Genomic DNA, 24,925 nt, shown 5'->3' with positions numbered 1-24,925 from the left:
CCGGACGCCCCCGATTCTCCCCCCGGGGCCCAGCACGCACCAACCGACACCCCCGAAACTCCCCCGGGCACCCAGCACGGACCGTCCGACACCCCTGACTCTCCCCTCTCCGACCCTGACTCTTCCCCCGGGGACCCAGCATGGATCTCTGGTCCATGATCTCTCCAAACCCCTCTGGACCCTGCCGATATGCTTGTGGATATGGAGTCCCCGTGTGGGCTCACTCCCCGGCGAGGTGATCAAGTATCTCTTTTTGTATTGAATCTTCTGCCTTCAAGCATGACCTAGTGGAAAGAGCAAGGGACTGGGAGTCAGGAGACCAGGGTTCTATTTCCAGCTCTGCCACCGGTCTGATTTGTGACCTCGGGCAAGTCGCTTAACCTCTCTGGGCCCCATTTTCCCTAGCCGTAAAATGGGGATGAGATGCTTGCTCTCCCTAAGGCTTAGGTTCTGAGCCCCATGGGGGACGATGACTGCGTCCGATCTGATTACCTCGCGCTCCCCACGGTGCTTAGCTGCCACTAAGTGCAGAAGGCCCATAACCAACTCAGTGGGTGACCCAAATCCTCGTGCTGACGGATCGGGTTAGGCTGTTTTTTCTCCCCAACACTCGCTACCCGGCCTCTCTCTCATTTGCCCGTTCGCTAAGGCTCTCGCCCCGGCGGCCCCCTTCCCTCCGGGAAGGGCAGGCCCCCGTGTGGAGGATCAGTCGGCCAAGGAGTCTTGATTTCCACCCCAACCCTCATCCCGGGGACGTTAGAGGAGAACGGGATGGGGCGTCACTTCCATAGCCAAGTGGAAAGAGCCCAGATCTGGAAGTCAGAGGATCTGGAGTCTAAATGGGTTCTAAATCTGCCTCTGCCACTTGCCTGCCACATGATCTGGGGCAAGTCACTTCACTTCTTGGCCCCCCCAGTTTCCTCATCTCTAAAAAGGGGATTCACTACCCGTTTTCCCTTCCACTTACACTATGAGCCTCATGGGGGAAGGGACTGTGTCTTTCTGATTACCTGATATCTACCCCAGGTAATAGGAATACCACAATTATTATTATTATTGTCTTTCCCAGCCCAAGTTTCAGAGCCAGTGTGGGAATCACCCACTAGAACCTCCGTGTTTCCCAAATCCCTAACGATGCTGTTTCTGCTTCTCTCATTTCCCCCAGATCCCAGTGTTTACAGAGAAGTGTTCACCCACACGGCGCTGGGCCAGAAGGGCGGGAGCTGGGGCTCTCTCTCGACAGAGAGGGGAAACAAGAGACCACAATAGGGAAGAGACTCTGCCAAAGAAGAACTCTGCCAGGGCCGAACTCTACCCGCTGACCACTCGCCCCATGCTTCTGGGCCCACGCTCCTCCCAGGACTCCCAACAAAGACCCTAAGGGTTTGTGTGCGTGCGTGTCTGTAACGCGGGGAGAGAGGAGAAGAGGAGGAAGTCTGGACCACAGTCCCCTCTGGCCCGGCCTGACTCGAGCCTGGACAGGGTTTCTGCCTCCTCACCACAGATCAAGAGAAGGGGACCACGCCATTAGGTGTCTTTGCTGCCAGGCTGGGGAGACCACTGCTGACCCAGGCCACCCTGTTGTGTCAAACTCTGCATCTCTCTCCACACTCGCAGATCACACCCCCGTTTCTGGGGATGCCGGCTCCAGGAGAAAGTGATTCTCCCTCAGAGATCCAAATCTCACTGATGACTCCCGTAGGGTCAAGAAGCCCACCCACCTCACCCTCAGGTTTGGGCCGGTAGAGGCTCGGCCTCCAAAGAGTAGCTCAACATTCCTGTGCCCGGGAAGCTGCCTGGGGCTCTGAGCCAGATGCCCATATGGGGAGGTGCGGGTGGGCCTTTGTTCTTCTCCCGCCCCCGTGCTGGAGCAAGAAGACCAGGGGGACCTGACTTCCTGCCACGCGGACGGGGTTTCCCTCTAGACCTCTCACGGAGCTGGGGTCCGGCTGGGGAGTTTGGCTGCTCCAGGACCCCTTGGTGGGCGGCCCTCGGGGGTGCCACTCCGCTCGGCCCACCCCGCTCGGCTCCAGCTAGGGATTGGGGAGCTGCTCGCTCTGGGCCGGCCAGGAACCTGCCCTGGCTGCTCAGGCCCTCTTAGGACGCGATGGCTTAGGATGCGATGCTGGGGGGGTGGGGGGGGCCCGTCCCCTGTGCCGAGGGCCCTCGGGCCAACCCCCGCTGAGCCCCGGGAACGCGGCGGGCTCACTTCTCTCTGTCTGCCTTGTAGGTGTGGGCAATCTCCGGCACCAGAGGGTCGTCCGGGTTGGGGTCGCAGAGCAGGGAACAGATGGACAGGAGGACTGCGAGGCAAAGAAAGGACAGATTAGCTTCGAGACCGGGGACGACCAGTCCCTCGACCAAGGATCGTCATCGTCAACATCATCGTGGTCTTTGTGAAGCGCTTACTATGCGCCAAGCACGGTCCTGAGGCGCTCGGGCAGGTACCAGACCATCACGTTGGACACAGTCCCTGTCCCACAAGGGGTCCACAATCTAGTTGATAGCGAACAGTATTTCCTCCCCAGTTACGGATGAGGAAAGAGGAACGCCTGCTAGGCACAGAGCCCTGGACTAAGCGCTTGGGAGAGAACACCGGCATTAGCAGACACGATTCCGCCCCCGAGGAGCTTAGAGTCTAGCCGGGGTAGGCAGACACTAAAATAAATTGGAGATAGGAGGAAGGAGGAGAAAGATATACATCAGTAATTAATCGTTGTGTTTGTTAAGCGCTTCCGATACGCCAAGCACTGTACTACGCACCGAGGTAGATAATCAGGTCCCGCCTGAGTCTCACTGCTTAAATAGAAGGGAGAACAAATATTGAATCTGCACTTTTGCAGAAGAAGGAAATGAGACCCAATGAAGTGACTTGCCCAAGGTCACACAGCAGGTAAGTGGTGGAGCCGGGATTAGAACCCACGTCCTCCTGACTCCCAGGCCCGTGCTCTTTCCATGAGGCCACGCTGCTCCAAGGTATGAATCTTAAGAGCTACGGAAGGTTGTGAGTTCCCAAGGGTTTGGATGTCACGTGGGACACCTGGCCCTCTCGCTGGGCTGGTGGACTGGGCGGCCCGAGCGCCCGAATGCCCGATCCGCTCCTCCGCTCTCCCCCAGGTCCTGGACGGGGGGCGGGGGGATCCCCCCCAAGACCCGGCCTGGGCGGTCTGCCGGAGGCGGACGAAGCCAACGCTTCATCCTCAGTCCTACCTTTCGAAACCGTCAGCGCCGGAGACCACTGGGACCTCAGGATGTCGAGGCAGATGCTGCCGTTGCTGTTGATGTTGGGGTGATAGATTTTGGTGGTGAAAGCGACCTGCGGGGCAGGGGGGCCAGGGGGAGGGTTATTATTGTTCCCGCTTAGTGAAAGAGGGAAGTGAAAGGCCTGAGAGGGGAACTGATTTGGCCCGGGGCCCCGGCCCAAACCGCACGGTAGGAACACGGTTGGGCCTGAATGCAGACGCGTTCTCGGGAGCCCCGGAGGCCCCTGCTCAGGGAGACCCCCCCACTTCAGGGATGAATCTGGGCACCCGGTCCCCGACACGCTGGGAACCCCCGGGGGACCCCCGGCCGGCCTCACCTTTGGGGGCTTGAAAGGGTAATCTGTTGGGAAGTGGATGGTCAGGAAGAAGACGCCACCTTGGTACGGGCTGTCGTTCTGGAAGGACAAAACGCCGGATTAACGGAGGGTGGTGGCGGCCAAAACTGAGATGTGAAAGGAAACGGGATAGGGGCGAGGGGGGTCGCCGAGGTGGCCGAGGTGGGACGCTACGTACCGGACCCATGATGGTGGCCTGCCAGTGGAACACTGAAAGACACAACGGGGAGCGGAAATGTGGGAAATGCAGGAAACGAGGGAAAAGCCAGGCGACCAACCCACCCCGAAAGGACCTGCTCCCCCAAGAATGCTTCCCGCTGCCCGGTCCTTCCTCACCAGGACAGTCCACCTCGTCTACCACCCACTGACCCCAGACCCCATTTCTCCCTTGCTTCCTTCCCCCGGTTCTCCAGAGCTGACTGGAGGCTCCCTGAGGGCGGGGGCCAGATGCTCGGGGGCCAGTTTGCCCCAGACTCCTCATCTGGGGCAGCGGACCCTCTCCCCCGCCCCCTATGGCAGTTTGCGACTCCCCGGTCGGCTGTCCCGGAGAGGAGGACGGAGGGGAGGACGGAGAGGAGGGTGGAAGGAAGGTTGGAGACGAGGACAGAGGGAGGAAGCCCCATCCCCTGCAGGTACGGGAGCAGTTCCTTCCCAAACCACTTCTCCGGCCTGCTGTGGAGGAGTAGAGGGCGGTACCGGGGGGCCAGCTCCTCACGACCTTTGCGCCTCAGACCCCGGCACCGCCGGCGGCCACGGAGAGGCTGGAGAAGACTGGGACGGGGGAAACGGCCTTTCCCATCTCCATTCCAAACCCACTCAATTCCATTCCATTCCAATTCCACTGTCCACTCAGCTCTGGTCCCTCGCAAGGCCTCCACAATCAGCCAATCCCTCATCAGTACTGACGGGGCAGCTAATGGGTGCACAGCACTGTATTAAGTGCTCGGGGGAGTCCAGTGTCATCAGTAGCGCTGACCTCTGCCCCCAAGCTTTCCCGGAGGCCGGCAGTTGTCCCCTACAAACGGCCCCCTATGCCCTCCCGGCCTGGCGAAGGCTCATCTGCCCGTCAGGGACCGGCAGCGGCTCGGGTCCCGGGATAAGGTTGGGAAGGTGCCATCTGGGACCCCGTTACACCTGGACACCCCCTGGCTGAGGCAAGCACTGGCTGAGCACGGGGTGGGAGGCGTGGGGGCGGGCATCCTCTCCGCCCGTGGGAGGAAGCGTTACTTACGGTCGTCCCCGACGGGCCCGGCGGAACACTGGGCCGGGGGGTCCCTTTGCAGGTCCGTTAACTCCTGCGAACACGAGAAGGGGAGTTCAGGGCCTGGCGGGCCCAGCCCGCCGGCGGCCAGCCTCCTCAGCCTCTGGCTGGCTCCTCCTCCCATCCAGGAAATTTTCCACAACGTACGGACCGCTGTCTCCATCCCTGGGCTCAGTGTGGTGAATGGGGGAGTGGGGGGGCGGGGGTGGAGCGGGAGCGGGACGCTTTGGCTCTGGGGGGACTCGGCCACTGCAGGCAACGGGTGCGGACGGATCGGGGTTGGGGAGGTAAGGGAAGGGGCGGCCCGGAGCAGGGGAGCAGTGACGGTCTGACGCTCCAGGCTCCGCCCGCTTCTGCGCTGCCCCCGGGACCATCCCCCCTCTCACGCGCCCTCGCTCTCTCCGCCTGGTGCCCCCTGGCAGGGCCCTCCCTGAGCCGGTCCCGCAGCTGTAACAGCGCCTCCAAAGAGGTCCTTGTCACGGCCACCGAGCTGGGCGGGAGCCATCCGAAGGAGTCCTTTCCAGAGAAGGCCAGACGCAGCCCGTTCCGAGGGCGAGACCCTCTTCCGAGCTACCCTGGGCCCACGCCTCCGACGCCTGGCCGCCGGGCTTCTGAACCTCGAGCCGAGCACCACCGCCCAAGGGAGACACTCGCTCCGGTGAGGAACCCAAGCCGGGGGACGGTTCTGCTCCCAGAAAAACGCAATACGATGGTGTCGGCTCTGACCGGAGTCTCCTGCTGCGGCAAGCCACCGTTCAGTCGCATTTATTGAGTGCTACTATGGGCGGAGCACCGTACGAGGCGCTTGGGAGGGTACAGTACAACAGAATTAGCAGACACCTTCCCTGCCCATGAAGAGCTTACAGTCTAGAGGAACTTATTAGCGTCACGGAGCAGGCCAGGGGCAGAGCCAGGTCTAAAACCCAAGGATTCACACATTCCTTCATCCTTCAAATCTCACCGCTTCCCTGGAATCAGTCATCAACATGTCTCTCAAAGCCGCCCGGCAACCTGGGGTTGACCCTGATGGGGAATGGTCTATATCCGATAAGTATCAGAAGACGATTATCTAGTCAGTCAGTCAATCGTATTTACTGAGCACTTACTGCACTAGGCGTTTGGGAGAGTACAATGTAACAATCTCAAAGACGCATTCCCTGCCCACAACGAGCTTATAGTCTAGAGCGGGAGACAGAGGTTGATATAAATAAATTAAATTACAGATAGGTACCTAAGTGCGGGGGGAGCTGGGGAGCGGGGGATGAGCAGAGGGAGCAAGTCAGGGTGACGAAGGAGGGAGTGGAAGACGAGGAAAGGAGGGCTTAGTCAGGGAAGGCCTCTTGGAGGAGGTGGGCCTTCAATAAGGCTTTGAAGGTGGGGAGAGTAAGTGTCTGTCGGATATGAAGAGGGAAGGCGTTCCAGGCCAGAGGCAGGAGGTGGGCGAAAGGTCAGTGAGAAGGTTAGTATTTGAAGAGGAAAGTGTGGGGGCTGGAATTAGAACACAGGTCCTCAGACTCCCTTATCCCCGGCACCTTCCAAGTTGCCTCTCACCCTTCCAGCCACCTCTAGCATTTAGACATTTATTTATACTGCCCTCAGCATCTGCGAACCTTTACAAATGTTCGATTCTTGATTCTGATATTTCTTTCTAGCGTACCAATTCAACTCTCAGACCCCTTTTCTTCCTACTGCTTCCACGATTTCCAAGAAAACCGCACGCCACAGAACCCTTCTGCACAGACGCAGCTCAAAACGGCAAGTCACCCGGAGAAGTTAATCCGCAAGGAAGGAGACCCCAAAGGCCACGGCACAGAGGGCTTCGAGAAAGAAATATTATCATTACGGCATTTAAGTGCTTACTAGGGGTCAAACACTGTCCTGAGCGCTGGGGTAGGTGGAACTCGATGAGACCAGACGCAGGCCCCATCCCACACGGGACTCACAATCTAAGTAGGAGGGAGAACGGGCACTGAATCCCCATTTTACAGATGAGGTTAAAGTACTGAGAAGTTAAGTGACTTCCCCAAGGTCACCCAGCAAGCAAATGAGAGCCGGGACTGAAAAGCAGGTCCTCTGACTCCCGGGCTGGTGCTCTTTCCACCAAGAAAGAGCAGCTCCTACTCCTCTGTCACCAACAGTACATAATGGGCGCAGAGCACTGTACTAGACGCTTGGGGGGGGGTCAAACAAGAAGGATAAGCTATGATCCTTGCCCGCAAGGGGCTTAAATCTGAGGAACAGTAGCAATCTCAAATTTTCCAGATAGCGGAGTTGAACAGGTGAGAGAGGACGTAAAGTGCCCGGCCTAATGGCAAGAACACGGGGTTGGGAGTCGGAGGGCGTAGGTTCTAATCCCGACTCTGCCGCTTAATAACACTAATAATGTTGGCATTTGTTAAGCGCTTACTATGCGCAGAGCACTTTCTAAGCGCTGGGGCAGATACAGGGTAATCAGGTTGTCCCACGTGAGGCTCACAGTCTTCAACCCCATTTTACACAAGACGTCACTGAGGCCCAGGGAAGTGAAGTGACTTGCCCAAAGGCACACAGCTGGCAAGCGGCGGAGCCGGGATTAGAACCCACGACCTCCGACTCCCAAGTCCGGCTCTTTCCACTGAGCCACGCTGCTTGTCTGCTGCGTGACCTTGGGCAAGTTCATTCATTCATTCAATAGTATTTATTGAGCGCTTACTATGGGCAGAGCACTGTACTAAGCGCTTGGAATGGACAATTCGGCAACAGAGACAAGTCAATTTGCTTCTCTGGGCCTCAGTTACCTCCTCTGTAAAATGGGATCGGGACTGTGACCAACCTGATTATCTTGGGTCTACCCCAGCGTTTAGAACGGTGGTGGGCACACAGTAGGTGCTTAACAAATACCATAATTTAGTATCAGGAAAGGGGAGAAAAGAGTTGAGAAGCACCAGAAGAACGCTGGGGTGACCGGGGTGGGGGAATTAGTCCGGGAAGGCCTCCTGGGGCAGGAAACTTTTCTCCGTGAGGGGCCGAGGAGAAGGGGCGGGAGTCTGGACCAGGAGGTGAGGGAAAAGGCGGGGAGGAGGCTGAGGGGAAACCACGATTCTGCCTGGGGTGGGAATAATAAGGACGGCATCCATTAAGCGCTTACTATGCGCCGAGCACTGTTCTAAGCGCTGGTGGGGGGAAACAAGGTCATCAGGTTGTCCCACGTGGGGCTCACAGTCTTCATCCCCCAGAAGAGGCCCAGAGAAGTGAAGTGAGTGGCCTAAAGTCGCTCAGCTGATAGGTGGTGGAGGCGGGATTAGAACCCACGACCTCTGACTCCCAAGCCCCTCTTTCCACTGAGGCACGGGGGGCCTCGGGGCAGGTCAGAGAGGCGGAAGTGGTCAGCCTGGGGAGGTCGAGCGAAGGTGACTGGATTTGGGGAGGGGGGTCCTCATCCCCAGGGAAACGCCAGCACGCACCCCCGTCCCCCTTCCTGGGACCCCCACGGAAGCAGCGTGGCTCAGTGGCAAGAGTCCGGGCTTGGGAGTCAGAGGTCATGGGTTCGAATCCCCGCTCTGCCCCTTGTCAGCTGTGTGACTGTGGGCAAGCCACTTCACTGCTCTGTGCCTCAGTTCCCTCCTCTGTCAAATGGGGATGAAGCCTGTGGGCCCCACAGGGGACCGCCCGATGACCCTGTATCTCCCCCAGAGCTTGGAACAGTGCTCTGCACATAGTAGCAGCGTGGCTCAGTGGAAAGAGCCTGGGCTTGGGAGTCAGAGGTCATGAGTTCGACTCCCGGCTCTGCCACTCCTCAGCCGTGTGACTGTGGACAAGTCACTTCACTTCTCTGCGCCTCACTTCCCTCATCTGTAAAATGGGGATTAACTGTGAGCCTCACGTGGGACAACCTGATGACCCCGCATCTCCCCCAGCGCTTAGAACAGTGCTCTGCACGTAGTCAGCGCTTAACAAATACCAACATTATTATAATAAGCGCTTAACAAATACCAACATTATTATAGTAAATGCTTAACAAATAATAATAATGTTGGTATTTGTTAAGCGCTTACTATGTGCCGAGCACTGTTCTAAGCACTGGGGTAGACACAGGGGAATCAGGTTGTCCCACGTGGGGCTCCCAGTCTTAATCCCCATTTGACAGATGAGGTCACTGAGGCACCGAGAAGTGAAGTGACTCGCCCAAAGTCACCCAGCTGACAAGGGGCCGAGCCGGGATTCGAACCCCTGACCTCTGACTCCAAAGCCCGCGCTCTTTCCACTGAGCCACGCTGCTTCTCTAAATACCAACATTATTATAGTAAGCGCTGAACAAATACCAACATTATTATAGTGGGCGCTTAACAAATACCAACATTATAGTAAGCGCTTAACAAATACCAACATTATCAGTATAATTATGCGAGAGGGTGTGTGTGTGTCACTCAATGGTATTTCCTGGGCAGCTAAGTGTGTGCAGAGCACTGTGCTGAGCGCTTGGAAGGGACGATTCGGCAACAGATGGTCGGGGGGCGCCGGCGCGGGAGAGCGCCCCCAAGAGGCCGCTGGAAGCTTGACACCTCCCTCCGGGTGACGCGCCCCGCCCCCCCCCGCCCTCCCCTGGCTCGCGCGCGCGCCTCCCACGTGACCGCCGCCTCCCCTCCGCGCGCGCACCCCGCCCCGCGCGCCGCGGCTCTTCCCTTTTAAGGCAGCGGCGCGCGGAGGCGCCGCCTCGCGCTTTGGCAGGTGCCCCGGCCTCCTCCCCCCCCCGTCCCCCCCCCCCGCGTTCTGCGCCTGCGCCCGCCGCCCCGCCTCGGCTCGCTATGCGGCGGCGGCGGCGGCGCCGGGCCCCGCCGCTCTCCCGGCCGCGGACGGCGAGCGACGGGGTGGGCGGGAGATTTACCTTCTGGATCCGCTTCAACGCCATCCTTCTCCCGCCGCGGGAGGCCGGTACGGCCCGGGCCGGGGGGCGGCCACGGGCGAGCGCAGCCGGACTCGGCCGCCGCACAGCTCTGCAAGGGGAGGAGAGCGGCCGTCTGCGCAGGCGCGGCGCCGAGCCGCCGCTAGGCATGCTGGGGGTTGTAGTTTCGGGCCGCCCCGGGGGCCTCCATTGCCCCAGGCCCGGCCCGACCCTCGGCCCGGGGATCCGGTGGCCTCCGAGGGACCAGCCCGACCAGGGGGCCCGGCCAGGACCGGAGGGAGTCGTGCCTTGCCCCCGGCGACCGTCCTGCCCCCGTCCCCCGCGCGGGTTCCCTCCGCTTTGCTCCCCCCGACCCCTGAGCCTCGAGGTGACAGGTGCGAAGGGATCCCAAATACCAATAATCGGGGTGTTGGCTCTGTACTGAGCGCCGGGGAGGGGTGCGCAAAAGCCGGTGGGGCCGGACCCAGTCCCTGTCCCGCAGGAGACTCCCAGCTCCCCATTTTGTTCATTCATTTTTCAGAGAAGCAGCGCGGCTCGGTGGAAAGAGCCCGGGCTTTGGAGGCAGAGGTCGTGGGCTCGAATCCCAGCTCTGCCCCTTGTCAGCTGGGGGACTGTGGGCAAGTCACTTCACTTCGCTGGGCCTCCGTGACCTCATCTGGAAAATGGGGATGAAGACTGGGAGCCTCATGGGGGACCACCTGATGACCCTGTGTCTACCCCAGCGCTTAGAACAGTGCTCGGCACATAGTAAGCGCTTAACAAATACCAACCTTATTATTATTATTCACTTAATAGTATTTATGGAGCGCTTATAACGTGCAGAGCACCGCACGGAGCGCTTGGAATATAGTGGGCGGCATGGCTCAGTGGGAAGAGCACGGGCTTGGGAGTCAGAGGTCGGGGGTTCGAATCCCAGCTCTGCCACTTGTCAGCTGGGGGACTGTGGGTGAGTCACTTCACTTCTCTGGGCCTCAGTGGCCTCAGCTGTAAAATGGGGATGAAGACTGGGAGCCCCACGTGGGACAACCTGATTACCTGTATCGACCCCAGCGCTTGGAACAGCGCTCTGCACATAGGAAGCGCTTAACAAATACCAACATTAAATAGACAATTCGGCAACAGGTAGAGACCATCCCTGCCCAGTGACGGGCTTACAGTTTTAGGGATGAGGCAACTTGAGTCGAAGGGACGTCAAGTAATAATAATATAATGTTGGTTGGTAGTTGTTAAGCACTTACTAGGTGCCAAGCTCTGTTCTAAGCGCTGGGGGAGATACGGGGTAGTCAGGTTGGCCCACGTGAGGCTCACGGTCTTCATCCCCATTTTACTGATGAGGTAACAGGTTGAAGAGACGTCCAGTAATAATAATAATGTCGGTTGGTATGTTTTAAGCATTTACTTGGTGCCGAGCACTGTTCTGAGCGCTGGGGTAGATACAGGGTAATCAGGTTGACCCACCTGAGACTCACGGTCTTCATCCTCATTTTATAGATGAAGGAACTGAGGCACCGAGAAGTGTTCCAAGTCACACAGGTGGCAGTGGGGATTAGAACCCATGACCCCTGACTCCTAAGCCCGTGCTCTTTCCACTGAACCATGCTGTCGAGTGACTTGCCCAAGGTCACACAGCTAAGGGAAAGAACCGGGATTAGAACCCATGACGTGCTGACTCCCAGGCCCGTGCTCCATCAGTGCTTAGAACAGTGCCTGGCACATAGTAAGCGCTTAACAAATACCCTCATCATTGTCCTCGTCATCATCGCTACTCCATGCTTCTTTTGCAAAATGGGAGGGGGGGAATTGGGGTTAGGAGGAAGGCAAAGTGGAAAAGACAGAGACAGGAATGGAGAAGGAGGGGGAGAAGCGAGGGGAGAGCTGGGGGAAACAGCAAGAAGGGAAGAGAGGGGGAAACGGGGCCGGGGGGAGCTGGAGGCAGAAATAAAAGAGATGGGGGGGACTGTTGGCTCTGCATTCCGCTTCCCCGGCTGCTTCTCCCGGCTCCTCACTGCCAATTCAGAGAGGCAGATGCACAAGAACATTCTTCAGACACTCCTTCGTGGGGAGCTTGGGGAAAAAAAAAATTAAGATCTGATAAGACGCTTCCTGCTGCTTAACTGCTGCTATAACCCTGTCAGGGATTTGAAATATCACTCCCTCCCCACCTTCTTCCGGACCTCTGCTGGGCCCTCGGTAATGCCCCCCCTCCCCCCCTTCAGCCCTGGGTCCGTTTATCCCGGGATTCTGTCTCTAACAGCGACACCGGGAAAGTTGGGGGGAATTGTGTCCATCCCTGACTTCCTTCCCGGCTTGGGATGGACCATCATCCAACCCTCCTGACTCTGTCTTCTCCATCCCTGACTCCCCCTCATCACAGACCTCCAGGCCCTCTTGAATTGGTTGATATTCAAAGTCCAGCTTGGGACCGAGCCGGACCAGAAACGAGTCCCAGCGGCACCGGTAGGGCCCAGATCTCGTTTCTCGGCACCCGTTGCTCAGGGCCGCCGGGCGTTATAGTCCCACCTGCCCAGGAGACAACTGAACCCGGGCAAGGTCACCCACCTGTTTGATAGCACGCCCCAGGAATGAGGCCTGTCTCCCTTTGTCTCAAGCCAGGCTTCTCTTTCAGCCTGTCATCACTCCAGTTGCTGTACCGCCCAGTTCAAAAGAGTTAGGAAGGTGGGCCTGCAGGGGCAGCTGAGGAAGTATCCGAACCCAGCCGAAACACAAGTAAGTTTATCTTTGCGTCCACCTGATCGGACCGCAAGGGCTGGGGATTTGAGGGCCCGGACCAGACCAGGCAGGACGCTATAGAATCGCTTTGGCCAACTCACGTCACCCCCTGTTGATCTGAAAATGTTAGGATGGGAGATCAGGGAGCCAGTCGGTCGTAGAGTTTCCTCACGTGTGGATCCGGGTTGATCCAGGAGTTCACACGATTGACAGCTGATGTCTGGGTGCTGGCCGTTCCGTCCTGCTTCCCATACTTTCCACCATCCCGGCGATCGGTAGAAATAATAGTAATAGCTGTTGTTGATGTAAGTGCAGAATAAAGAAATGACATATTCTTTCTTTCTTTTTTCTTTCGGTATTAGGCACTTAGTAGGTGCCAGGCACTGTAAAAAGCACTGGGGTCAGTGCAAGCGAGTCAGGTTGGGCACAGTCCAGATCCCACGTGGGGCTTACAGTCGATTCCCATTTTACCGATGATGTAGCCGAAGCACAGAAAAGTTAAATGACTTCCCCAAGGTCAAACAGCGGACCGGCGGAGTCAGGATAAGAACCCAGGTCCTCCTGACCCCGCCGCATCCCCAGTCCTGTGCTCTATCCACTAGACCACACTGCTTCTCAAGCAGGGACACAGTCCTCCATCCGTTTGGATACCGTCTGCTACGACTGATTCTCCCTCCTATAGGCCTAGGATTGTGAGGGCGATGTCTGGATCTTGGTGGCGGTTGCTTCCTGGCTTCACGGAGAAGCGGCGTGGCCTAGTAGATAGAGCACGGGCCTGGGAGTCAGAAGGATCTGGTTTCTAATCCTGACTCTGCCACCAAGCGCTTAGTACAGTGCTCTGCACATAGTAAGTGCTCAAAAAATACTATTGAATGAATTTGTCAGCTGTGTGACCTTGGGCAAGTGGCTTCAATTCCCCGTGCCTCGGTTCCCTCATCTGTAAAATCGGGGATTAAGACCGTGAGCCCAATGTGGGCCGGGGACCGTGCCCAACCCGGTAACTTATATCTGCCCTGGTGCCTGGCACATAGTAAGTGCTTAATAAATGCCACAATTATTATTTTTATTCCCTTAATTCAAGGAAAACTAGAAAAATTCACCCTGGGCCTGAAGTGCCCCATGGTGGTACCTAGTAGTTATTGCAGGAGGCCCGAGTTGCAATAACTTGGCAAACAGAGCCTTCTAATAATGTTGGTATTTATTAAGCGCTTACTAGGTGCCGAGCACTGTTCTAAGCGCTGGGGGAGATACAGGGTAATCAGGTGTCCCACATGGGGCTCACACACTTTAATCCCCATTTTACAGATGAGGGAACTGAGGCACAGAGAAGTTAAGTGACTCGCCCACAGTCACCCAGCTGACAAGTGGCGGAGCCGGGAGTCGAACTCATGACCTCTGACTCCGAAGCCCAGGCTATTTCCACTGAGCCACGCTGCTGCTTCTAGGGATGTTGGCGAATCGTTTCAGGCCGGGGGTCGGTCCCCCTAGATTTGGGACTTCGATAAAGAATTCTCCTATAACGGAGGGCCCTCTTGGCCTCGAAGGACCTCATGTTATGGGAAAACTCTGTAATAGTGACCATTGGTTCAGTGGGAATTCACCGGTTGGGGGGCAGACGGTTCAAAAATACTCCCGTACGTGAACACGGGCGCCGAGGATGGATAGCAGTCGATCGGTCCATCGTCTCGGTATTTTATAAATAACACCTCCGCGCCAGAGGCAGCTGTAGGTTTCGCGTGACTCGGAGGGAGGGAAATCTATAGGGCTGTTGGAGGAGGTGAGCGGCTGAAGGTAGGGTAAGGCTAAGGACCGGCAGGTTTAAGGTGGGGGTCCTAGGCCAGCCTGTCTGTGAGCCCGTCACTGGGCAGGGATTGTCTCTATCTGTCACCGAATTGTACGTTCCAAGTGCTTAGTACAGGGCTCTGCACGTAGTGAGCGCTCCATAAATACTATTGAGTGAACGGATGAACGGAAGGGATCGGAGACAGGTGAGACGAGAGCGGGGTACAGTTCGGAGGAGCGAAGAGTGCGGACTGGGGAGTCGTAGGGGAAGAGAGCTGTGTGTAAAATGGGAAGAGCTGCTTTCTGAAAATCTGGAGTTTTTGTTGATGTGGTGATAAGCAAGGATTGGAAGTTTTGGAGTGTGTGCCAAGCAAGCTTTCGGGAAAGTCAATCAAGTAATGGTACTTATTATGCTCTTAGCGAGGGTGGAACACTCTAGTGAGCTCTTGGGAGAAGACAATAGTGTCGGTAGGCCCAATCCCTGATCTCAAGGAGTTGTCAGTCTAGTGGAAGGTGATTCAAGCAACCTTGAGGAGCCCGTATTGAAGGGGGAGTGACTGGAGGTGGGGATCCAGTGAGGATAAAGACAAAATAAGGACCGGATCGGGAGTAGCAGTGTGGCTTAGTGGAAAGAGCGCGGGCTTGGGAGTCAGAGGTGGTGGGTTCTAATCCCGACTCCGCCGCTTATCCGCTGTGTGACTTTGGACAAGTCGCCTCACTTCGCTGTGCCTCAGTTACCTCGTCTGTAAAATGGGGATGAAGATCGTGCAACCCAAGTGGGACAACTTGATAACCTTGCATCTTTCCCAGCGCTTAGAACGGTGCTTGGCACATAGTAAGCGCTTAAGAAATACTGTCGTCGTTATTATTACGTAAGGATGAAAAGTCAGACTAAATAATTGGATGTGCAATTGAGTATGCAGTAAGGGCTGTATATCGAATAAATGCTAGGGGCAGTTGTCGGGTTGGCACAGTTCAGAGGGTTGGAAAAGAATTGGGAAAGCCCTTCTAGAGGAGCTGGGATGAGAGAGTCTGTGGAGATACACACTGTGGCCTAGTGGATAGAGCACGGGCCTGGCGGTCAGAAGGACCTGAGTTCTCATCCCGGCGCTGCCACTCATCTGCTGTATATGACCTTGGGCAAGTCACTTAACTTCTCTGTGCCTCAGTTCCTCTACTTGTACAGTGGGGATTGGGAGACCGGGAGCCCCATGTGGGACGTTGTGTCCAGCCTGATTACCCTTTAGACCAGCACCTGCCATATAGTAAGCGCTTAACAGCGACCAAAAAACATGTTTTAAAAAGTTCCCCAGATGGTCGCATCCCTTATATTAGGCATGTAGGGTGCTCAGGAGCCTTGCCCGCGCCCACGTTCTGCTGTGTGACGGAGGTAAGAATGTCTCCATTGGCCCATGGCCATGCGTGATTGACAGCCGCTCCCCAAAGATTCTGAAACTGCCGATTCTCCTCGCCGCCCCCTCACCCTGCACCGGTCCCCAACCGCCAGTCCCGCCGGACTTCGGGATCTGCTCTGGGGTCCCCCCCGGGGACAGCAGTGGGAGAGGATAAGCTAACGTCACTCTTGCGGGTTTTGGGTCAGGAGGAGGGCACCCCAGGGCCTCGCGGAGCAGAACGGGCCGACGGTCGTCCGAGCCGGCAGCCTGTAGGTGTGGGAGAGGCAAGGCCAGGGCACGGGAGCGGGGGGCCGAGTACCCTGGGAGCCACGCAGAGAAGGCCCCGTGCCGCTCGTGGCAGCCAGCCTTCCTGGAGTAGTGCCCGTTGAGCAATCCCTAGTTATCTTGGGGGTCAAACTCCACCCAATGGTTTTCCTTTCAGAGACAGAGTGACTCACCCTCTCGGCCAGGAGGAAATCAGAGCAGCCCAGGCCAGAGCCTTGCCTCGCCTGGTTCCGATGGAGGCTCCTCCCGGGTGAGTCCCGTCCTTTCTCCTCCCCGATCGCCCGTTTCTGCTTCCCTCCCCCCCCGGGGTCGGGGCCCGGCGGGGCCCGGATGGAGAGGCCCGGCGGCCTGCTGAGGGGCGGGAATGCTCGGGTGAAGGGCTCTGGTTTGCGTTAGCCGTTGAGGGGAATTTAATCCCGCCGGAGATTTCCGAATCCTCAGCTGGAAGAGCCTGAGAACGTCCGGTGATTTTAACTGTTTTCCTGCTGGGGAGCGGGTCGCGGCTGGGCGAAGAGGCTGCCCCAGTGACGCTCCGCCCTCTCCCCGCTACACACCCGGGCACCCTGCCAGCTGTTTGGTCTCGGGGGCGGGGGGCACGCCGACTTTCTACAGCCTGGGCTTTTGGGGGGCCCAGGTTGGTGGCCGGAAAGTCAGTCCCGGGGTCAAAGTAGGGCAAGGAGCCAGAGGCTTCTGGCGCCCGAGGAACTGAGGTGGGATGGGGGCCTCCCCTACCGGACGATGCCGTCAGGATTGAGGTCTCCTGTCCGGGGTCCCCTCAGGCAGATCCACATTGCCAGTTCCACGCGCGACCCTTTTAACCGGGAGCCGAGGTGATTTCTGTCCCCGAGACTGATTACTGACAAGGAAAGTTCTCATGGGTAAGGGCGCTGATGGCCTCTCGTGGGCACCTTATCGTTTGACCTTGAACCGATCCCTTCCCTACTCTGGGCCTGGACTCCCCGTGGAGAAGGAGCGTCGTTCAAGTGCGGACTGTCAGCGGGACCCTGTGACCACCACCCCCGTGGGGAACGCTCACCTCGGCCCCGACATCCTTTCCGGAGCCGTGCCTGGGAGAGGAGGGGATGGGGCCCGGGGGAGAGGTCAGAGGTCTCACTGGACACCCGTCCCCCTGACCGTTTGCCTAGGAAATAAAGCCCAGGGTTCTGAAGGGGGTGGGGGAGGGGGCAGCCCCTTTCTTGGGCTCATTCTTCGTAACCGCCCTGGCTCTTCTGTGCCACGGGAAGGGGAAGGGAGGTCCTCACCACGGGACACCCACTGTCCTAACCCCCTTCCCTCCAAAAGGCTTCAGCTTCCAGGCTCTCCGCCAACCGTTCCCCCCCTTAGTCACGGCTCCGTTCTCCCAGTCTGGCCCGGCTCCTTCTCTGTGCTCCTCCCCAGTGCATCATCTAATTCTTCCTCATTTGCGACTCTCATCTCCAAATCACTGCTCACCCTCTTTCCCTGCCTGGAACTCCCCCTGCCAACAAATCTGCCAACCACGTTCCTCCCTCCCTCTACGCCCCTTAGAATAAACCCACCTCCTCCATGACGTCTTCCTTAACTGACCCCCAACCCCCAACCATGGCCCCGGTCCATCCTACCCCATCAGCCACCTCAGCACCCTCAGCGTACCGCCGGGGTCGAGGGATTGCAACATCGGCTTACAGATGGTCCCGATCGGTGATGCCATGCCTCCATTCGGTCCGCCCCGCCCACGCCTGCCTCATCATCTGTGGTGTTTTTTGAGCACTTATTGTGTGCCGAGAACTGTACTGAGCGCTTGGGAGAGGCCTCGTCCTCTGGAGCAGCGTGTGACCCGGCCCCGGGCTGGGAATCTGTCCTCCCAATCCTGATGTCATCTGCTTTCTCATATTGTTTCAGACCCTCGGCCCCAGCAGACGAGACCTCTGAGGCGGCGCGGGCGGCGGAGGAAAATGCAGGTAGAGCAGACGATCTGAGAGGGGCTCCGACCCACCGGTCTTCCCCCGAACACCCCCTCCCCCGCCCCCCGCTGGGCCCGTCTCTTGCTCCCTGACCTCCTTCATCTCCCTTATGCCAGGGCTTTCTGGGCTGAGATGAGAACAAAGCCCACCTAGACCCCTAATTACACCCCAGGTCTCTTGACTCAAACTCTTAGTACAGTGCTCTGCACACAGTAAGAGCTCAGAAAATATCCTTGAGTGATGGATTGACTCCCAGACTCATGCTCAAGACCCTCAATCTATTGTGTGCACTCTACTGAGTGCAGAGCACTGTACTAAGAGTTTGAGAAAATACAGAGAGTTAAAAGACATGTGCCCTGCCCACAAAGAACTTACGCTCTAGCATTTCAAATTTTTTCCTGTAATAACCCCTCATGGACTCTCATCCACGAGGCAGCGTGAACCTTTCCTGAGCCTTGTTGCATCCTAATTCTCACCCCTGAATTTGTCCAAATTTGTCTTGAACCTGTTGATATTCTCCACTTGCACAGTGTCTCATGGTAGGGAATTCCATCTGCTGCGTTCCAAAGTTCTTTTATTGGTTTTTGAACCCACTCCTCCCTCTGTATGCTTACTTAGCCCATGAGCCTGGGTAGGACAGGGACTGGGTCCAATCTGATTATCTTGTGTCGACCTCGGGATTTAATAATAAAGTGAAGCCAAGGCAAATAGTAAGTGCTTAAGAGATATCACAATTATCATTATCATTATTAGTGTCATCATCATCACTCCCTAGGAGAAGGTCTGATGAAAACAAATGTAATGGTCTGATCGCTGTTTGCAAAGTTGTTGTTATCTTTTCCCCTTTCTGGGGAATTCTTTCCCCTGGCCAAATGGGGAGGAGGAGCCATTGAACACTGTCTGCTGTGTGACCTCAGGCAAGTCACTTAAGTTCTCTGTGCTTCATCTATTACCTCATCTGTACAATGGGCATTAAGACTGGGAGCCCTAAATGGGGATTATTTTATTTTGTGATTATCCTGTTTCTACCCAGTGCTTAGTACAGTGCCTGGCACACGATAAGGGCTTAATAAATACCTAAAAGAAAAAAGGGTGGGGGCTGAGACCTATTCATCTGGGGAGGAAATCTTGGAGACTCTTGTTTCACGATATTTTCCTTCTTCACCTAAAAATAAGTTTCTCACCCCATAGTTAGAAGCAGACTCGCAACACTGATTTCTATTGCATTTTAGTTTGGGGGTCTCCTCAACCAATCCGGCGAATCATGGTATTTCCCGAGTGCCTTCTGAGTGGACTGAGCACTGAATTGAGCACTTAGGAGAGTTTAATTGAAGAAGATGACAATATCCGTACCCTCAAGTCGCTTACAGCCTAGCGGGGAAGACAGACAAGAAAATCTATTACGGATTGGAGGAAGAAAGGAAAAGGGGACCCGTACCTGATGGTGCTTAAGTAATAGGGTACTTTGTGCCAAGGTCGGGCTGGTCTCTGGTTTCACTGTCTGTCGCTCCACATGTCCGTTCCTGGATTAGAACTTCTCAGAACCGGGAAAACAGATCCATCCACTTGGGAGGAAGGGCCGGCGGCCTGGGGGACGCATTTAGCTTTGACCTGTAGCGTCAGCTCCACCAGGAGCAGAGACTCAGGCTGTCCCGAGGACCCTGTCATTTAGCCGTAACCGAGAATTCCCTCGCTTCCCCCTGCTTCCCCCGCAGATGGGACGGATCGACTTCTTCAGGGGACTAGAGGGCCAAAGGAGTCGGACCGCCTCTCAGGTACAGCCTTTAATGATAATCATAATAGTGACTGTAATAACTGCGATATTTGTCAGGTGCTTATGTCCTGAGGGCTGAACTCATCTTCTGGGTTAGGTAATGAGATCGCCGGGTTGGACCCAGATTGGGAGGCAGATATCGATTCCCCGTTTTCCGGATGAGGAAACTGAGGCCCGGAGAGGTGAAGTGACTTGCAGCGTCAGCTCCACCAGGAGGAGGGACCCGGGCCGTCCCGAGAACCCTTCATTTAATTAGACCTGAGAACTCACTTGCTTCCCCTCTGCTTCCTCCACAGACGGGACGGATCAGCTTCAGGAGACCAGAGAGCCAAAGGAGTCAGACCTTCTCTCAGGTACGACCTTCAGGAATAACGATGATGATGATAAAATGATAATAAAGGTACTTGCTGAGCGCTGACTACGTGCCAGGCGCTGAACTAAGCTGCTGGCTCTACACAGACTGGGAGACCCATCTGGGAGAACAGACGGAGAGAGAACAGATATTGAGTCCCCGTATTCCAGATGAGGAAACTGAGGCTCAGAGAGGGGAAATGACTTGCCTGAGATCACCCGGCAGGCAAGTGGTGGAGTCGGGATTAGACCTCGGGTCCGCCAACTCCCAGGTCCTGTGCTGTACTAAGCGTTCTGTTTTTTAATGGTATCTGTTAAGCGCTTACTAAGTGCCAGGCACTGAACCAGACGCTGAAGTAGACGGAAGATGATCAGGTTGGACACTGTCCCTGTCCTACGTAGGGTTCTCAACCTTAACCCCCATTTCACATCTGAGATAACTGAGGCACAGAGAAGCGAAGTGACTGGCCTGAGTTTACGCACCAGCCGGGTCGCAGAGCTGGGATTAGGACCCAGATCCTCTGACCCTCCCCGGCCAGGCCTGTGCTCTTTCCACTAGGCCACGCTGCCTCTCTCTCTCTCTCACTTGGGAGATACCACAGAATCCCGGGACACGTTTCCTGACCGCCGAGGGAAGAGACAGAGGCCGGGTTGTTCTCTGCTTCGCAGGTGTGTGCTCACGGCTTCTCTGCTCCCCACAGAGGCCAGCCACAGGCTCCAGAGCCTCCTGTCGCTCGTGGGCCTGGAGTCCCGGCGGGACCGGAAGCTCGGCCTCCAGGACGTCCGCCGGATCAGCTCCGGCAGCATAAGGAGCTGGGCTCCCCAGGGACCCAAAGACCTGCCCTGGAGCTTCCTGCGGAGGCTGCTGGCTCTGGACGGGTCGGCCAGGGACACCACCGTGATGCCCGGGTCGCCCCTGGGAGCCGGCGCCGGCGGGGGCCCGCCCGCTGCCGGGGAAGAGGAGGGCCTGGCGGGCGATGATGACATTTACTCGTTCTCGGAGCTGGCCGTCCCCGAGGTCCCGCTGAGCCCCCTGGACCTCCTGTGCGTCGTGCTGCTCTGCTCGGACAGTCTCCTGCAGCAGGAGATCCTCCTAAAGATGGCCCTGTGCCAGTTTGCCCTGCCCCTGGTGGTTCCGGACGCAGAAGGTGGCAAGCCCACCTTCTTGCTGTGGGCCATGAGGGACGTGGTGAAGGCGTGGGGCCCTCCCGCTGGAAGAGAAGCCGGGGGCCGCAGGGAAGAGAGCGTGGTCCGCGCCAGGATGCCGACCATCTCCTTCGTGCGGATGGAAATCAGCAGCCACTCCAAGTCCCAGATCCTCAACGCCGTCCTCGGGCCCGGACAGCCGCCCCACGACACCTTCGTCCACCGGGACATGGCCCTGGGGGGGATCTCCCGGGATATCTCGGAAGGGTTGGTGGAGATCTCCTGGTACCTTCCCAGCGGGAAGGGGGCCCAGGACATCTTCCCGGAGCCCCTCGCGGTCACCAACCTCCGGGGGGACGTCGGAAGCCACTGGCCACAGTTCCGGCTCCTGACCGAGGTCTCCTCGGCCGTGTTCATCCTGACGGACAACGTCGGGGTCCAGGAGTACGAGCTGCTGAGCTCGCTGAAGGAGTCTCCCCCTAACTGCTACTTCATCCTCAGCCCCTACCGGGGACGGCGCCACGCCAACCTGCGCTTCCTTGGCAAACTGATGTCCGAGCTGAAGATCGACTACTCCCACGTCCTGGTGAAGGTCAGCGGCACCGACCGGGCGGGCTTCGTGCGGAGGCTGCGGTCGGTCATCAGGGGCGTCGTGGGGGCCCCGGGCGTCCGGCGGGCGTCCTTGGAAGACATGGCCCGGGCCGCCCGCCAGCTGGGGATGTGCGTGGACGAGGACGGAGCGGAGTGTCAGAGGGCCCGAGAGTTGGCCGAAAGAGCCACCGGGGGAAGCGGAGGCCGGGGGCCGCCCCCCGGGGAATCGCCGGAGCTGCCGGGAGGACCCCGGAGGCGGGGGGGCGGGCAAGGGGCTGGGGCCGGCCGGCCCGCGGGGGCCCGGGGAAGACCCCCCCGGGGGGCAGAAGTCCGAGCCGGGCCAAGGGCCGGCGGCCGGCCGGACGCAGCGGGACCCGAGGGGGCTGCCGGGAGACCTGCCGGGGTTTCTCAAGGGGCTGGCGGACACCTCCCCGAGGGTTAGGGGTTATTTTCTCAAATGGCTGAGTTACGGACCGGGCCGCCCGACCCCGGGACATCTGACCGAACTGCGAGCGGCAGCTTCTCCGCCCCCCGGGCCTAACCCCGGTGGGCTGGAGGCGCTGGGCCAACCCCGGGCGGCCTCTTCCTTGGGGGCGGGGCCCCTCCTCAGAGAGATGGGGCGGCTTTACGAGGCCGAAAGCGGCCCCGGGAAGGCGGGGAAGGTGCCGGGGCCCCGGGGGCCATCTGCCCACTTCCCAAGACTGGCCGCCGAGCTGCTCCTGGCCGGGTTTCCCCTGGGGCTGGCAGACGGGGACGCCGGCGGCCTCCCCCTGCGGTGGGTGGCGGGGGTCCTGACGGCCCTCCAGGCCCGGCTGCGGGGGAGGTGCCGCCTGCTGGTGCTCTCGGTGCTGGGAGCCCGGGGCGTGGGGAAATCCACCCTCCTCAACACCATGTTCGGGCTGCAGTTCGCCACCGGCGGCGGCCGGGCCCGGGGAGACGTCCTGCAGCTCGTCGAAGTGGCGGAGCCCTTCAGCCGGGACCTGGGCTGGGACTTCCTCCTGGCCATAGACTCGGAGGGCCTGGCGGGCCGGGGCCGGGCGGCTCCGGAGGGCGGGGAGGAGGGCGACGTGGACGAGCGGGACGTGGCCCGGGCCACGCTGGCGGTGGGGTTGAGCCACGTCGTCCTGGTCAGCGTGACGGACGCCGCGGACGTGCCACCCGCCGTGCCGCGGGCCTTTCTCCGGATGGAGCGGTTGGGGCATAGGCCGAGCTGCCAGCTGCTGCTGCACCAGGGCCCCGGGAGCCCGGCCGCTGCCCCCTGGGACCCGGCGGAGGGGGCGGGCCCCTTGGGGCAGCGGAGCGTTGCCGCGGCGGGGTTGGAGAAGCGAGGACCGGGGCGGACACCTGGCCAGGCGGCCTTCCTCCCCACCAGGGGCCACACCTGGCACATTCCCGGGCTGTGGCACGGCACGCCCCCCATGGCCCCGGCCAGCCTGGCCTACAGCGAGGCCGCCTTGGAGGTGAAGCGCTGCCTGATCGAGAACTTGCGCAACGGCCCGCCCGACCCCGACCGAAGCATCTCGCAGCTGATCGAGCGGGTGAGGCGCCTGGGAGCGCCAGGGAGCAGTAAGGCGTCAGCCCACGTGGGACCGCTGTCCTGAGGGAGAGGCCGCTGAGAGTCGCCCCCCCCCCCCGAGCGTTGGGAGAGGAAGCGGCCATCCTCCGGGGCATTGTCTTGGGGTCGGGGCCCGCGCCCGGCCCGGCTCTCGGGGAGAGGCCCGTAGAAGGCCCGGTGGAAGAGAGGAGCCGGAATCTCCTGACGGGCAGCAGGGAGGCCCGGGCACCCAATTTCCCCACGCCCCCGGAGGCGGAGGTGGTCTTATCGGGCAGAGACAGAGAGAGTTTCAGGCACAGCTGGTCTAAGGAGGTCTAAGGAGGTCTTCGGGGCCCCAGGCGGCTTCTCAAGCATCTTTAAGCCCCTGAAATCCCATCCCAAGCCAAGCGCTCCCGGAGCGGAGTGCGGCGGTCCCAGATCCCTCTCCGAGAGGGCTTCCGGGACCCGAGGGAGAGGGGATGCTAGAGGCAGGGAGTCGGAATGTTGCACTGGAAGGGAGCCGGGGTCAGGGGTCGTCGCTCCCGTTAGCATCGCGGACCCTCCCGGGCCCCGGCGTTAAATCCCGCTGAGCGTTCGCAGGCCGGTGGCCCTGGACCGTGGGCCTAGAGTTCGTGTCGACGCTGGTTCTCGGTTTACCCTGGGCAGGTCTTTGCTTCTAGGCTGCGGTTTCCCACCCTCCCGAGGGATTTCAGGAATGGAGTTTCCCGGGGAGCGTGAACAAAAGTCAACCAGCAGTAGAGCAAACTCCCCAACCCCCAGCCCTCGAGAAGCCACCCACCGTGCCCCACTCCTGGCTCATGAGGGCCTGATGTTGGGGGAGCTTAATGTTCCTTAACCCTTCACCCCGGGATTCAGTCCCACGACCAAGTCAGGCCCCTCTAGAAGTCAGAGGTTTGGGGAGCATCTCTGGTAGCAAAGAAGCTTGGGGATCTCCACGTCGCCGCTCCCCTTGCGGGGCCCGCCCCATCTCCGCTCAGTTCCCGTTCGGGTCGCACCTGGGAAGGGCACCATAAAAATGTCACTTTATGGGGGCCAAGGGTCGTTTTCCTCCCCAGACTGTTCTCGGGAGGATGGGTAAAGAGTAGCTTGAGCGCACTTTAATACCCGTTGCACGGCAAGCAGCTGAAGTCAGTAAATGCCCGGGTCAGCAGAGGCCCGGAGGGTGGGACTCCAGGCCCGGCGCTAGGCCTAGAGGGGCCTCCAAAAGATCGGAGCCCTGGGCCCCCAGACCTGGCGATTTCTGGGGTCACACGGGCTCTCTCCCTCCCACGGCACCTCCTGGGGTCTTTGCGCTCAAAGAGGCCTTTCAACTGTTTTAGAAACTAGATCTCCGCAGGCTCAAAAAAGCCCTGCCCTCACACCACCACAAACAGAAGCTTGTACTGTGGAGGTTGAAGGAGTCAGAACCGTCTCAACTTCCCACTAAGGCATGTGTGGGAAGTTCAGCTCTTCCATTAGAGTGGAAGCTCCTCGTGGGCAGGCAGCATGTCTTGTACTCTGTACCTTCCCAAGCATTTAGTACAGTGCACCACGCTCAGACGGTGCTCAATAAATGCCATTTCTCCTATCACTAGTATTATTTTTACTGCTGCTTCTCCTAGAGGGACCCTCCCCTCGGGCCAGGATACGAGCG

The 24,925-nt window shown here is 58.6% G+C and overlaps 2 protein-coding genes across 5 annotated transcripts in view; one reads left to right on the top strand and one right to left on the bottom strand.

Annotated features, from left to right (window-relative positions):
- The window catches only part of UBE2D4 (ubiquitin conjugating enzyme E2 D4 (putative)), a 15,244-nt gene extending 5,393 nt beyond the window's left edge, over positions 1-9,851 (bottom strand). For 3 of the 4 annotated variants that reach the window (XM_039913456.1, XM_029075388.2, XM_039913455.1), the window contains exons 1-7: positions 9,724-9,851; positions 4,830-4,893; positions 3,777-3,808; positions 3,581-3,658; positions 3,211-3,316; positions 2,210-2,303; positions 225-284 (exon numbers count right to left, since the gene is read on the bottom strand). In XM_039913456.1, the coding sequence (XP_039769390.1) occupies positions 225-284; positions 2,210-2,303; positions 3,211-3,316; positions 3,581-3,658; positions 3,777-3,808; positions 4,830-4,893; positions 9,724-9,747 (458 nt within the window). In that variant the 5' untranslated portion in view covers positions 9,748-9,851. The remainder of the gene's footprint in view (positions 1-224; positions 285-2,209; positions 2,304-3,210; positions 3,317-3,580; positions 3,659-3,776; positions 3,809-4,829; positions 4,894-9,723) is intronic. The other variant, XM_029075389.2, reaches the window with a different exon arrangement.
- On the top strand, positions 9,670-24,787 carry LOC100075609 (upregulator of cell proliferation). Its single transcript, XM_029075392.2, is given in 8 exon segments — positions 9,670-9,770; positions 12,368-12,468; positions 16,090-16,182; positions 17,814-17,872; positions 19,591-19,650; positions 19,946-20,002; positions 20,702-21,989; positions 21,991-24,787. Coding segments are annotated over 6 exon segments (2,829 nt in total). The 5' UTR covers positions 9,670-9,770; positions 12,368-12,468; positions 16,090-16,165; the 3' UTR covers positions 23,339-24,787.
- Positions 24,788-24,925: the final 138 nt, after the last annotated feature.

This window comes from Ornithorhynchus anatinus, chromosome 11, assembly GCF_004115215.2.
Source record: "Ornithorhynchus anatinus isolate Pmale09 chromosome 11, mOrnAna1.pri.v4, whole genome shotgun sequence".
Taxonomy (NCBI): Eukaryota; Metazoa; Chordata; class Mammalia; order Monotremata; family Ornithorhynchidae; genus Ornithorhynchus; species Ornithorhynchus anatinus.
The sequence above is the reverse complement of the archived record's forward strand: the minus strand, read 5'-3'. Positions and strand labels throughout refer to the sequence as shown.